This window comes from Hylobates moloch, unplaced genomic scaffold (assembly GCF_009828535.3).
Source record: "Hylobates moloch isolate HMO894 unplaced genomic scaffold, HMol_V3 SCAFFOLD_7, whole genome shotgun sequence".
Taxonomy (NCBI): domain Eukaryota; kingdom Metazoa; phylum Chordata; class Mammalia; order Primates; family Hylobatidae; genus Hylobates; species Hylobates moloch.
The window spans coordinates 42,856,380-42,872,090 of NW_026652282.1; the positions used below are offsets into that span (position 1 = coordinate 42,856,380).

Here is a 15,711-nt window from a genome sequence, read left to right on the forward strand (position 1 = left end):
AAGTGACTGTAGGGAGTTAAGAGACTGAAGTAGGAAGGGAAAGGTCTGGCAGGAATGGATAGAGGGGTGGAAGAGGTAGGGGTTTGAAGAAGGACCTATGAAAGGATTCAAGAGAGCCTAAAGAGAAGATCAAAGGTGGTAAAAGGAAGAAGGAGGAGCAGAAGCAATGGGAAGGGAGAGGTTTTGGAGGAGACAGTTGGGGGAGATGTAAAGTTTCCCAAGGAAACCCCTGAAGTTCCAAATTATCCTTAGTAAAATCATGCCAACAAGACAGGAAACAGGTGGAGTTGGTGGAGCATATAGCCAGCAGGGATTCAAAAGGGGATATTTTGGTAGACTGAGAAGTTCCCATGTTTTTTAACTATAGCACTTTTATGGTTATAAATAGAGAAACTTGGGACTCTGACCCAGCTTCTATTCCTTACAGAACCCAGCCTCTTACAAAGAGAGAAGCCCAGGAGACTAACCCAGCCTTTCCTTGCATGAGACTCTAACTTATTTTCTTATAAACAGCTGCTTACCTGGAACTTTAACCTACCTTCTAGCATGAGAATCACTTGAACCCGGGAGGCAGAAGTTGCAGTGAGCTGAGATGGTACCACTGCACTCCAGCCTGGGTGACAGAGTGAGACTCTGTCTCCAAAAAAAAAAAAAAAAAATCAAAATCTGTCCTTACTGTGCTTCAATGGACTGTCATCCAGAGGCTCAGGAGTCGGACTCATCAATGGGTCCCCAATCAGTCAGGAGTGAAGACAAAGGCTTCAAAGGTGCATACTTCAGATTCTGGGTGAGAAGTCTGGGGTCCAGTGATCAATCTGATCTTATCCGAGTTGTGGCACCAAAACTGTCAAAGAAAACCAGAGCTGGACAATAGTTAAAGAGGTGAAAATAGATTTTATTCAGAACTATTACAATAGGGGAAAAGATACTTCAGTATAGAACTGGGCTCAATTCCAAATACAACGTGGACAAGTGGGGATTTATAAATATAGCCCAGGAGCAGAGTGGGGCCAGTAGATGGAAAATGACTAATAAGAGGAAACATCAGGGATAAAGGGGGATTGTTACTAAACTGACCTGACAAGATTCTTGCTGAAGGCAGGTGAGGGTGATCAAATATTATGTGGGGGATAGTAGAAGATGAGGAATTTGATCAGCTATCAAGGGTGATCAGATATTGAGGTTGGGGGATTCTAGCTAAACTGACTTAACAGGAATCTTGCTAAAATTAGGCAATGCAAGGATTCCCCTTGGTAATCATGATCAGTTACCCCAGCCAAAACCGTAGCTCCCTTGTTTGCCAGTTGATTCAGGAGCATGAGGGACCCGAAGTGGTCGGGTGGGAGTTTTAACTTTTAGTTTAGTGGAATCATTGCGTGTTTCCTGGTGGAAGTATTTCTGCCTTTGGAATTAAGACCTCTAGAACAGCAGAGCGTAAGGTCACAGAGACAGGTAGCAAAAATTTTGCTAGTGGACCATTAGGGGTAATAGTGAGGGGTATCATTCCTGGCCCAGGGCTACCTGCCACCCAGTGGGCTCAGAGGACAGATCATGGAGACAATGAGATTATTCACAAGCCTTGAAATCTAATTGAATTTTCCCTGCTAGGTTTCAGACTTGGGTCCCACTATCTCTTTTTTCATTCCAGTTTCTCCCTTTTGGAGTGGGAATATCTATCCTATGCCTGTCCCACCATTGTCTTTTGGAAGCAGACAACTTGTGGTCTGGTTTCATAGGTTCACAGATAGAGAGGAATTTTTCCCCAGGATGAATTATATCCTGTCTCATCCATAACTTATTTGGATGAATTAGATGATGAGATTTGGGACTTTTAGTTGACGATGTCGAGATGTGATTTTTGACTTACAAGTTGATGTTAGAATGACTAAGGCTTTGGAGGATGTTGGGATGGGGTGAATGTATTGTGCATGTGAGAAGGACATGAATTTTGGGGGACTAGAGGGCAGACTCTTGTGGGTAGAATTTTGTCTTCCCCAAAAACTATGTGGAAATCCTACCCCTTGATACTTCAGGATGTGACCATATTTGGAAATAGAGTCTTTGCAGAGGTAATCAGGTTAAAGTGAGGTCATTAGGGTGGGCCCTACTCTAATCTGACTGGTGTCCTTATAAAAAGGGGAAATTTGGACACGGGGAGAATGCCATATGAAGATGAAGGCAGAAATTGGGGTATTGCTGCTACAAGCATGCGTAGAGGGAAGACAATAAGAAGATATGCAGGTAGAAGACAGACATGTCACTGGGGTGATGTATTCACAAGCCAAGGAATGCCAAAGAGTGCCGACAAACACTAGAAGCTAGAAGATGCTGAAAGCGTTCTCTCCTAGATCCATCAGAGAGAGCATGACCCTGTTGACACCTTGATTTTGGATTTCTAGCCTCTAGACATAAGAGACAATAAATTTCTGTTGTTGTAAGCCACCAGGTTTTGGTACTGTGTTATAGCAGCCTTAGGACACCAATATAGAGCCTCGTTGTGTTTCCCTTCACCACTACTGAGCTATCTGGGACATCTGAACCCTATGATGATGTCCTCCTTGATTTGTCTGAGATTCTTCGGTCCCTTTTCACCTCTGTGATTATTACTCAGTTCCCAATGAAATGTGGTTACTTCTCCAAAGAACAAATGGAAAGCAATTTGCTGGACCCAATTCTCTATTATGTCCTGTTAACAGGGTTCAAAGTTCCTAAACCAGAGGTCATCTTCAAGTTGGAGCAAGGAGAGGGGCCATGGACATTGGAAGGGGAAGCCCCACATCAGAGCTGTTCAGGTGAGTGGGTGTGACCCAGGCAGATGGGGACACGAAGTAATTTTTTTTTTTCCCTAAGGAAGACCGATGCCTTTAAAATGCTGTTATTGCTTAAAGGTTGGAAACTTTAGAAATTGCTTGAGGCTAGGTAGCATTGGCCTCTCCGGTGCCAAATTGTTCTCTCCCTTTATTTCTCTTACTGTTATCACCTGTCTTCTTTGCTTGGCTTTCTTCCAGGAGAATTGCCCCAATTCCTATACTCTGGATCATATGCCAGGCTTCCTCACTAGAGGTCTTGCTTTCTTAGATATTCTTTCCTTCCTTCCGTCCCATTTTTATGTGTAATTCCTTAAACCACACCCCAGAGTCTTAGATTCTTATCACATACATTTCAGTTTTACTGGATTTGACTTTTTGAAAATCCATTGGTTGCCTCGCTTCTGTTCTTCCTAGCACTCTCGCACTTTATTCTTTCTTTTGTTCTCACCTTCTCACTCTAAGATACCAACAAACTCTCATCTACAACCAGCCTCACCTCCCGTTGCTTTTGTAAGTGTCACCTTCAGATTCCTCACTCCTCTCCACCTTCCCATGGCCTAGTACCTCTCTCCCATCTTCTGACTTTATGGTCACTATCACTTAGCATTTCTTCTTTTAAAATCCATTTTATTAAGGTAGAATTTACACAAAATGAAATGTATTATTTTAAGTGGACAGTTTGATGAGTTTTGATAAAGGTATACACCAGTGTAACCACCACCCCTATTGTGATATATACCATTCCTTCACACAGAATGCTCCCTCATGCCCCTTGCAGTCAATACACACAGCCCCAGGCAACCACTGACATGCTTTTTGTCATTCTAGATTAGATGTGTCTTTATTAGGGTTTTATATAAATGGATAATACCTTACATATTCTTTTGGGTCTGGCTTTATTTGTTCAGCATAATCATTTTGCAATTCATCCATGTTATTAAGTATATCTCTGGTTTATTCCTTTTGAATGACAAATAGTATTTCATGGAATGAATATATTACTATTCGTTAATCTCTACACCTATTGATGGATAGGTGGTTAATATTTGGTTATTATGAATGAAGCTGCAGTGAACATTCTCATATGTCTTTGTGTGAACATACGTTTACATTTTTCTTGGGTAAATACCTAAGATTGGAACTGCTAGGTCATATAATAAGTGTATACTTACCTTTGTAAGAAATTGCCAAACTGTATTCCAAATTGGCTGTACCATTTTACATTCCCAGCAGCAGTACATAAGGATTCCTCTTGCTCCACATCCTCGTCAACACTTGTTATCATCAAACTCTTTTATTTTTGCTATTGTAGCAGATGTTATAATTTAAAGTTGCATTTCTCTTATGAGAATAATGATGTTAAGCATCTTTTTATGTGCTTATTGACAATTTGTACATTTTTTGAGGTGAAATATCTACTCAGATATCTTTCTCATTTTTTAATCAGGTTGTTTGTCTTCTTATTAGTGAGTTTTAATATATTTACTGGATACAACTCCTTTGCCAGATATATGTATTGCTAATATTTTGTTCCAATCTGTGGCTTGAAATTTCATTTTCTTTTTGGTGCCCATCAAAGAGCAAACATTTTAATTTTGATGAAGTCCAATTTATCAGCTGTTTTATTGTTAGTACCTTTTGTGATCTGTTTAAGAAATCTTTGCCTACCACAAGGCACACAGATTTTCTCATACTTTCTTCTGTAAGTTTTATCATTTTAACTTTTTCAGTTAGGTCTGTGATTCATTTTTCAATACTGATATCTAATTGTTCCAGAAACATTTGTTGAAGGGGCTTTCCTTTTCCTATTGAATTTCCTTGGTGTGTTTGTCAAAATCAATTGACTTTATGTGTATGAGCCTGTATCTGGTCTCTCTTTTCTATTCAATTAATCTATTTGTCCGTCTGCTTTAAAAGATCAGTTTTATTATTATTTAGGTTTGATGAAGCCAACAGATCAGGAGACAACTGCCATTGGAAAGATAGTTTGTTACAGTTCCCAAGAGGCGGGGGCATACCACACCATACAGGGCCATGCATACCACACATGTGGAAGCACCAAGGTCAGTTGGGATCTAGAAGGAGTGAGGGGAAAGCATGGGCCAGAGCCATTATTTAGGTTTTGTGGGAAGGAATGGACTAGGCAAGGTCAGAAGGCTAGGCAGATTTAAGATTGGCTAGTTTGAATAATTCCACTGGGCTCTAGGGTATAGGAACTCTCCCCAGTTGCTTGGTACCTGGCCCTGGGGTGAGTAGAGCACGGGGATAGTGGCTCAACCTCTGAGAGCTCAGTAAAAGAGGCAGTTGTGGGTATGGGCTATGTATTGGCTGCTTTGCATATGAAAGGCATCCTCAAGGTCAGGTTATTTCCTAATCTCTAGAATTAGCTATCACTGGGAGGGGGCAGTCTCTCCAGGATCAGTTAAGCCCCAGATGCCAGAACATCAAGGGTACAGAAAATAAGAAAATATAGTTAATACATTATCCTTTTAGCAAACCCATACTATCTTTATTACTGTAGTTTTTACAGTAAATCTTCAATCAGGTAGTATAAGTCCTTCAACTTTGCTTTTTAAAAATTACTTTGCTCTTCTAGGTCATTTGCATTTTCATATACATTTTATAATCAGTTTGTAATTTTTACAAAAAAGCCTACTGGGATTTTGTTTGGAGTTCAGTTGACTCTGTAGATCAATTTTAGGAGAATTGACATCTTAACAATATTGAGCCTTCTAACCCATGAACATGGCATATTTCTGCAATTATTTAGTTCTTTAATTTCATTTAGCAGAATTGTATAGTTTTCAGCATAGAGGTCATAGGAAACCTTCATTAAGTTTATCCCTAAGTACTTGATGTTTTTGATTCTGTTTTACATGGCATTGTTTTAGTTTTATTTTTTGATTTTCATTGCTAATATAAAGTTTTTTAAATTTTATTTTTAGATTGTTTATTGCTAGTATAAGTTGCTAGTGATTGATTTTCGTGCATTAACTTTGTATCCTGAGGCACTGCTAAATCTACCTATTAGTTTTCTTGTAAGTTCCTCAGGATTTTTCATATAAGTAATCATTATCACCTAAAAATAGGGACACTTTTACATCTTCCTTTCCAAACTCATGTTTTAATTTCTTTTCATTATTTTACTGTCTAAGACTTTCAGTTCAATGTTGAATGGAAGGGGTGAGTGTGGGCATGTTTGTCTTGGTTCTGATATTGTGGGCAAAAACTTCAGTCTTTCACCATTAAGTTACGATATTAGCTGTAGGTTTTCTGTACCTGCCCTTTAACAGGCTATGTAAGTTCCTTTCTAATCCTAGCTTATTTCATAGTATTTTTTTAAATCATGATTGAGTGTTGAATTTTGTCAAATGCTTTTTCTGCATCTATTGGAGTGATATTATATATATGAGCATTTTTTGTTCTGTTATTATGGTGAATTCATTGATTTTTAAATGTTGAATTAACGTTGTATTTCTGAGATAAATACTAGTTGATTATGACGTATTAGCTTTATTATATATTGTTGGACTCTACTTACTGATATTTGACTTAAAAGTTTGCATTTTTCATGAGTGATTTTGTTCATGGTTTTCTTTTTTTTCAATGTCTTTGTCATGTTTTGATATTATGGTTATACTGGCTACCAAAATGAGTTATGATGTGTTCCCTTCTCTATTTTCTGAAATACTTTGTGTGAGATTATTATTTCTTTTAATGTTTCATGGAATTAACCAAGGAAGCCATTTGGACCTAGAGTTTTCTTGACAGGAAGGATTTAATGACAAACCTAATATTTTAAATAGACATAGAGCTATTCAGATTTTTTGTTTCATCTTTTGCCAGACATAGTAAGTTGTACTTTTCAAGGAATTTTGTCTGTTTCCTCTATGTTGTCCAATTTAATCCTGTTGTGGTCTGAGAGCATACCCTTTATGATTTCAGCATATGGTCTACCTAGGGGAATGTTTTGTGTGTCCCTGCAAAGAATGTATGTTCAGCTGTTGATGGGTACAGTGTTCTATAATCTATAACTCAGGTTGGTTGCATGTTGTTGAAATCTGCTAATGCCTTACTAATTTGTCTTTTACTTGTTCATTCAATTATTTGTAATTTGGGGGGGTTAAAACTGTCAATGAGATTTTAAAATTTATATGGATATGCGAAAGACCTAGAATGACCAACACAGTCTTGAGAAAGAAGAAAAAGTATGGAGGATTGACACTACCGAATGTTAAGATTTACTTTAAAGCCATAGCAATCTGGACAGTATGGTATTGGTGTAAAGACAGACTAATATATAAATGGAACAGAAGGGAAAGACTAAAAATAACTGATTTTTGACAAAGGTGCCAATGTAATTTGAAGGGAGAAATGAAAGTCTTTTCAAATTGTGCTGGAACAAATGGATGTCAGTATTGGGGGAAAAAAATCACACTTTGACCCATACTTCACATCCTATACAAAAATTAACTCAAGTTCTAGTATTATAGAATTGTTTATATTGAAATAACCTGCCAGACAGATAAAAAATTGTTAATCCTGGAAAGCATATTTTTAAAACTAGCTACTGAGGATGCTGGAGGGTGATCAAAAGAACATTTTTCTGCTCCATCATATTTTGAGTAATTTTGAATTGTGTCCTGAACATTATCAATGTTTGTGGTAACATGGTATTCTGTTATATTGTTCTGAAGAATGTCAGTGTTCTTATCACAGCAGGCAATTAACTAGGTTAGATTGACGCTGGAAATGCTGTCTCACCTAAGGCGAGTGGCAACTCAGGTGCACTTCAGCCCTGCTTTCAGTTTGCTCTACCCATGTAAAGTTGAGGGGTCAGCCAGAGACTTAGGCAGATTTTATACACAGAATTAGGAATTTGCTTTTTTTGATTCTTTCTTTTTGAGTTGCCCCCTTAATCTCTAGTGGTCCTGGGTACCCAGGCCTTCTTCCCCTGATTCCTCTCGCAAAAGGATTACAAGCTTTTATGAGAATTTTAGCTGCTCCACATTGCTACTAGGAGTGCAGCTACTCTCAACAGAAACCTAAGAAAAGGGGGAACTCACTACATGCTAGTCACTTCCTCTAACTTTTGACACCCCTCCAAAATGTGCCTGCTTTTGTTTGGTTTTTTATTTTTGTTTGTTTTTCTAGAGATTACATTTACTATCTGCAGAAGGGTCTTTTTCAGAAGCTTACTTCTCCATACTGGAAGTAGAACTCTTACCATTGATTCTTGTACATTGACCTTGTATTCTGAGACTTTGCTAAATTTTGCTTATTAATTCTAGTGGGTCTTTTTGTGAATAAACACCATAAAACTTTCTGCAAACATTATCATGCCTTTCTGTCATTTCCTTTTTGGTCTATATGCTCTTTATTTTTATTTTATCTTGTTCCCAATCTGAAGGCAAAAACTTTCAGTCTTTCACCATTAGGTGTTATTAGCTGTGATTTTTCTTAGATGCTCTTTATTAATTTGTGGCAATTTCTTTCTATTCCTAGTTTGATGAGAGTCTTAAACATGAATTGATGTTGAATTTTCTAAATGCCAAATGCTTTTTATGTATCTATTGAAAAGTGCATTTTATTCTACTAATATGGTGAATTTTTATTGATTTTTAGATGTCAAACTAAACTTACATTCCTGAGATAAACCTTACTTCATCATGGTGTATTATCTTTTTATGTATTTCCTGATTTGATTCACTAATATTTGATAAGGATCTTAATCTCCATGTCTTTGAGAGAGATTGGTCTTTAGTTTTGTGTGTGGGGGTTCCCTTATAATATCTTTGATTTTGGTATCATGTTAATTCTAGCTTCATAAAATTAGTTTGGAAATTTCATGCCTGCCCTATTTTCTGAAAGACTTTGTGTAAACTTGCTATATTTGCTAGAATTTTTCAGTGTTCACATCTCTTGTGATTTTGTATAAGATTACTTTAAATTTCTTTTTCTTAAATATGTGATAAAATTCACCAGTGAACTCATCTGGGTCATCTGAAGTTTTCTTTGTGGGACTGTCTTTAATTTCAAATTCAGTTTCTTTAATATAGGAATATTCAGGTTTTCTATTTCTTCTTGTTTTAATAATTTGTTCCTTCAACGAGTTTGTGTATTCCATCTAAGATGTCAACATTTTGGCATAAGTTTTTTTCATTAATACTTCTGTATTGTCACTTTAATGTCTTGTATCTTCACCAGTGTACCCTCTTTCTCTGAAGTTGATAAAATTTCAATTCAACAGGTATATATATATATATATATATACCTAATTTTCTATGTACTTCATGACACAGCCTCAAAATATATAGTAAACATTGGCAGTATTAAAAGGGGAAGTAGACAAAATGCACAATCATAGTTGGATATTTTAACATACCTATTTCTCTAACTGTTGTAACAAGCACACAAAAGAATCTCTAAAGAGGTAGAAGCCTAGAACATGATAAACCAATATGATGTAATCGACATACATAGGTTACTACATCCAACAACTACAGAATACACATTCTTTTCAAGTATACATGGCACATTCACCAGAATAGACTATTTTGGGATATAAAGCTGTTTGCATCAAATTTCAAAGGATTGAAGTCATAGACTGTATGTTCTCTAACCACTGTTAAATTAAAACTCTGAACAGAAAAACAACTAAAAAAATCTAAATGTTTGAAAAGTAAGCAACACACATCCAAATATCCCATAAATCAAAAAAGATATTACAATGAAAATGTATTGAGTGAAATGATAGTGAAAATATGACGAGCATTTCTTCATGTGTTTTCTGGCTGCATAAATGTCTTCTTTTGAGAAGTGTCTGTTCATGTCCTTTGCCCACTTTTTGATGGGGTTGTTTGTTTTTTTCTTGTAAATTTGTTTGAGTTCATTGTAGATTCTGGATATTAGCCCTTTGTCAGATGAGTAGGTTGCAAAAATTTTCTCCCATTCTGTAGGTTGCCTGTTCACTCTGATGGTAGTTTCTTTTGCTGTGCAGAAGCTCTTTAGTTTAATGAGATCCCATTTGTCAATTTTGGCTTTTGTTGCCATTGCTTTTGGTGTTTTAGACATGAAGTCCTTGCCCACGCCTATGGCCTGAATGGTATTGCCTAGGTTTTCTAGAAATGCAAATCAAAACCACAGTGAGATACCATCTCACACCAGTTAGAATGGCCATCATTAAAAAATTAGGAAACAACAGGTGCTGGAGAGGATGTGGAGAAATAGGAACACTTTACACTGTTGGTGGGACTGTAAACTAGTTCAACCATTGTGGAAGTCAGTGTGGCGATTCGTCAGGGATCTAGAACTAGAAATACCATTTGACCCAGCCATCCCATTACTGGGTATATACCCAAAGGACTATAAATCATGCTGCTATAAAGACACATGCACACGTATGTTTATTGCGGCACTATTCACAATAGCAAAGACTTGGAACCAACCCAAATGTCCAACAATGATAGACTGGATTAAGAAAATGTGGCACATATACACCATGGAATACTATGCAGCCATAAAAAATGATGAGTTCGTGTCCTTTGTAGGGACATGGATGAAACTGGAAAACATCATTCTCAGTAAACTATCGCAAGGACAAAAAACCAAACACCACATGTTCTCACTCATAGGTGGGAATTGAACAATGAGAACTCATGGACACAGGAAGGGGAACATCACATTCCGGGTACTGTTGTGGGGTGGGGGGGGGGGGGGGCGGGGACAGCATTAGGAGATATACCTAATGCTAAATGACGAGCTAATGGGTGCAGGAAATCAACATGGCACATGGATACATATGTAACAAACCTGCACATTGTGCACATGTACCCTAAAACCTAAAGTATAATAAAAAAAAAAAAAAAGAAAATATGACACATCAGAACTTGTGGGGCCGGGCGCAGTGGCTCACACCTGTAATCAGTACTTTGGGAGGCCGAGGTGGGTGGATCACCTAAGGCCAGGAGTTTGAGACCAGCCTGGCCAACATGGTGGACCCCATCTCTACTAAAAATACAAAAATTAGCCGGGTGTGGTGGTGGGTGCCTGTAATCCCAGCTACTTGGGAGGCTGAGACAGGAGAATCGCTTGAACCCAAGAGGCAGAGGTTGCAGTGAGCCAAGATGGCACCACTGCACTCCAGGCTGGGCAATGAAGTGAGACTCCATCTAAAAAAAAAAAAAAAAAAAAAACTTGTGAGATGAAACTAAAGCACTATGATGAAAGTTTCTTATTTTATATCTATCTACCAGAAAATTAAAAAGATTAAAAATTGACCATCTAAGTTTGCACCTCAGGACATACAAAAGTGAAAACTACCAAAGCCAAAATTTGCTTCTTTGAAAGATTAGTACAATTGATAAATTTAGCAAGATCAGTCAAGGAGGAGAAAGAAAACACATATTATCAATGCCATGAATGAGAAAAGAAACATCATTACAAATCTTACAGGCCTTAAAAGGATACTAAGAAGATATTATGACCAACTTTATCCCCCAACATTTGATAACCAAAATGAAATGAACAGTCTTAGAAAAACAGAAATTACCAGAAATGTCACAAGAAAAAAGGTTAAAATCTTAGTAGTATTTCTATCTATTAAATAAATTGAACTTATAATTTAAAACCTATCCACAAACAAAGCTCTCAACCCACATGGCTTCATTGGTGAACTCTGGTCTTTTAGAAAGAAATAATACCAATATTATTTATGTTCTTTTGAAGGAAATAAAGAGAGAATACTTCATATCTCATTTGATAGTAAATTGAACTATATTAGAATAAAGAATTACTCTTCTTTGAAAGATATCATTAAGAAAGTTAATAGGGAAGCCACAAGCTGGGAGAAGATATTTGCAATACATAAATTTGACAAATGACTTTATATTCAGAATATATAAAGAACTCTCACAAATCAACAGAGAAAAAATAGGTAAAAGACACAGGCACTTGTAAAAAGAGGTATTCAAATGGGCATTATATATATGAGAAGGTGCTAAAGATCATTACTCATCAGAGGAATGTAAATTAAAACCACAATGTGGCAGCCCTACACACATACATACATACAAAAAAAGGGCTAAAATTTAAGACTGACAATTATCAAATGTTGTTGAGTATTTAGAGCAACTGGAATTCACATTCATTGATGATAGGAGTGTAAATTCTTTCAACCACTTTGGAAGATAGGCATTACCTACTAACACTAAATGTATACCAATTCTGTGGCCCAGTAGTGCCACTCCTAGGCATATATTTAAGAGAAACAAGCAAATATATTCACTAAAAGAAATGTACAAGAATGCTCATACCAGCTTTAGCGTAATTGCTCAAAATTTGAAACCGCTCAAATGTCCATCAGTAGAATAGATGAGCATTATGCTATATTCTTACAATGTGGTACTACACAACAATGAAAAGAATGAACTACTGTTACAAGAACTTGGGCGAACCTCAAAAAATTTGTTGAACAAAAGAAGCCAGACATGCAAATGGGTATATGCTATATGATTCAATTTACATAAAGTTCAAGCAACGACAAGCAAAACTAATCTATGATTGTGATAATATTGATGATAAATGATTGGCAATCTATGGTCAGAATGGTGGTTACCGCTGAGAGTCAATTATTGAAAGGGCCACCAGAGAACTTTCTGGGATAATTAAAATGTTTTCTACTTTCATCTGAGTTGTGGTTACATGGGTGTATACATATGAGTATTGGAGTTCAGCTTTATAGCTAAGATCTATACTATATAGCTTTGCATACACTCATTGAGCTTTACAGTTAATATCTACACTTTACTATATAAAGTATATATAAATTATACCTCAATAAAAAATAATTAGCCTGTGAGATTATTCCTCAGGGATGTGTATATAGAATTGGTATTGGTTGATCATTGGAGTATATGTGCAATCCACAAGTGTGCCTATTTTACCACATTTATGCCAACACTCAGCATCGTTCAGATTTCTTATCTTGTGGCCAATATAATGGATGTAAAGTGGTATTGTGTTATCTTCCCCCCTTTCTAGTATCTGCTATCCATTTAGGTTTCCCCTCTGTTAATTGCTTGTTTCTATTTTGTCTCATGTACTTTTAATAGAGACTTTTTTCCAACTAAGATGCACTAGCTAGGGGTACCATTTACTGTCCAGGATATCTGTTCTAATAGTAATTAACTCAAAGGGGTCTTCCATTTGGAACACTTAAGGTTTTTATTTGTATTCTGATGACTTCCATGTTGACACCACTAGGTGCTGTATTATAATTGTGCTCTAGTACTTACTTACCTGCATACCACACAATTCCCATTGAATATTCTACTTTATTCATCCTCACTATGGGAGGAATTGGCATCATCATTACCCAAATCAGGAATCCTCACATTCCAAATTTTGTCAGATTCTGCTGTTTCTTGTTTCTTCCCTCTTAGCTGTCTTTTCTTACTAATTACTCTGCAATTCCTATTTTTTCTTTTTTAAAGAATACTACTTAGCCTCTCATCTTAGTTCCAGTAACATCACTCCAAAACAGGTCTGTATTTTCTTATGCTTGGATTATTCTGTTCCTAATGGAAGCTGCAGATTCCATTCTTGTTTCTAGTTAATCTTTGAAATGCTACTGATAGATTTCATTACCTAAGACATTGCATTTATCTTTGTCATTAGCTTCATGAAGTAATCTTACAGTTACTCCATATTATATAACACATGACCAATAACTTTTCTCTCAGTGCATCTATAAGATTACCATTATTCCCAGTTTAAAATTTTATCTGTACAGTTTCCTTAATTTACGCTTACTTCAAATTGTTCGCCTGGTCTTTAATGCCTGTCGTATATGAAGTGTGTCTGTGTATCTGGGCTTTTTATTATTTTGTGCTCTGCTGTCCAGGTAATAGACATTTTCCTTTTGTGTTCATGCTTTCATCTATTCCATGAAATGGCTCTTACCTACTCCAGATTTACTACTCCATTATTTATTATTCTTCCCCATTTCTGTTTCCCCATGTCCCAGATGCTTTTGCCCCCAGTAATTTTTGAAAGTCTCTGAAAGTAAGAGCTCGTATCTTATTTTCATCATTCGAATGTTGAGCATGAAGAAAATACTTACCAATATTAACTAATGGAATTTGTGGGGGATAAGAATAGAATTTTGCTGTGTTTTAGAGGGATTTCAAAAAATTATACTGAGAGGAATTCAGCAAAGATTGTTATTGGAAAGTAAACACAATGGCACCAAATATTTAAAAGTTTACTCTCTTACACATTGTGTTTCTGTTATAATTAGGAGTCTATTACAGGGATTAGCAAAATGAATAGCATAGAGAGTGCCTGCTTTTGACATTCAGAAGAAAAAACTTGCTAGCAATATGATTAGATTAATTTTCTTTTTTCTTTTTTTTTTTTTTTTTGAGACAGAGTCTTGCTCTGTCGCCCAGGCTGGAGTGCAGTGGTGCAATCTCGGCTCACTGCAAGCTCCGCCTCCCGGGTTCACGCCATTCTCCTGCCTCAGCCTCTCCGAGTAGCTGGAACTACAGGCGCCTGCCACCACGCCCGGCTAATTTTTTGTATTTTTAGTAGAGACGGGGTTTCACCGTCTTAGCCAGGATGGTCTCGATCTCCTGACCTCGTGATCCGCCCGCCTCGGCCTCCCAAAGTGCTGGGATTACAAGCGTGAGCCACCGCGCCCGGCCTGATTAGATTAATTTTCTAAGTAAAAATTCTTAAACTGCTTGATGAAGCACACATACCTTTTTTAATGGCATAAAAGAAAATGCTAAGCAGGCTTAATGGGGAAAGAGGACATGAATATGTCCTTTGATTTGAAAATAAACTGGACTCTTTTGAGGCATCTTTGTGTGTGACAAGTAGAATGTAAGCTCACGTGAGCAGCTCTTTTTTCTAGACTGATGACTCTTCATTTATGTACTGTTCATAGAATCGGGGGCTCAGGAGAGGTATAAAGAAGCTTTTTATTGCAGGAGCAAATGTTTTACGATGAACATTGGTACTAGTGACATAAAAAATAATTGTCTGGTACAGCAAGGGATTTACAATTTAAATAAAGGAAAAAGTAGAACTGCTTCTGAAACCATGCCCAGGAATCCAGTGCTTAGTATCTCCAGAATAAATTAAAGCCAGATGTGTGAGCATACAAATGCAACCTAAGAATAGGAGGATGAGATTTTGGATGGGACATGTGTCTGAAGTACAGTATCAAACTGACTAAAAGGGGACAAGTGGATTTGATGACTCAGAGCATTCTCAGTATCTAAAAATCTCTTATTGAAAAAGTCAGTGGTATAATTTATTCATGTTAAAATTATTTATCAATAATCTAGTATGTCTCACGCACTGTACTAGGAATGGAAACATCTGTAATTCCCACTCTGGGCAAGAATAATGTATGAATTATGCTAATGCTAATTTGTAGGAATAGATTGTCAAATATAGTGACTAAAATAGTAAGGAATTGTATTTCCCTCTTATAGGAAACCTCATTGCTCATGATTGTTCAGGAATCCAAGCTCCTTCCAACACACATTACTCCACCATCTCTTAGGATTTTTGTGGGATCTGTGTGCTTGACTCTGTGTTTCTGCCAAGTCCAGGTTTTAGTAAGCAAGAAGGTAGAAGTGCGTGTGGAGAAAACATGCCTATGGTCTCAGTGCTCCCATCTGAAAGTGGCACCATCATTTTCTCTCAAATTCTCTTGATGAGAACATTGTCACATGGCCACACTAATTTCAAAGGAGGCTAAGAAATGCTCTATGACTGGGCATCTGTATGCCTGGATGCTACTCTGTTAAATGCAAAAGAATGGGGAAACAGATTCTAGTGGGTAGCTTTCAGTCTCTACCAGAGATAACTTGTCTTTTCTGCTATTTTT

The 15,711-nt window shown here is 37.0% G+C and overlaps 1 protein-coding gene across 3 annotated transcripts in view; it reads left to right on the top strand.

Annotated features, from left to right (window-relative positions):
* Positions 1 to 15,711, top strand: part of ZNF81 (zinc finger protein 81) — a 99,966-nt gene that overhangs the window by 71,668 nt on the left and 12,587 nt on the right. For all 3 annotated transcript variants that reach the window (XM_032756824.2, XM_058441419.1, XM_058441420.1), the window contains exon 4: positions 2,697 to 2,792. In XM_032756824.2, the coding sequence (XP_032612715.1) occupies positions 2,697 to 2,792 (96 nt within the window). The remainder of the gene's footprint in view (positions 1 to 2,696; positions 2,793 to 15,711) is intronic.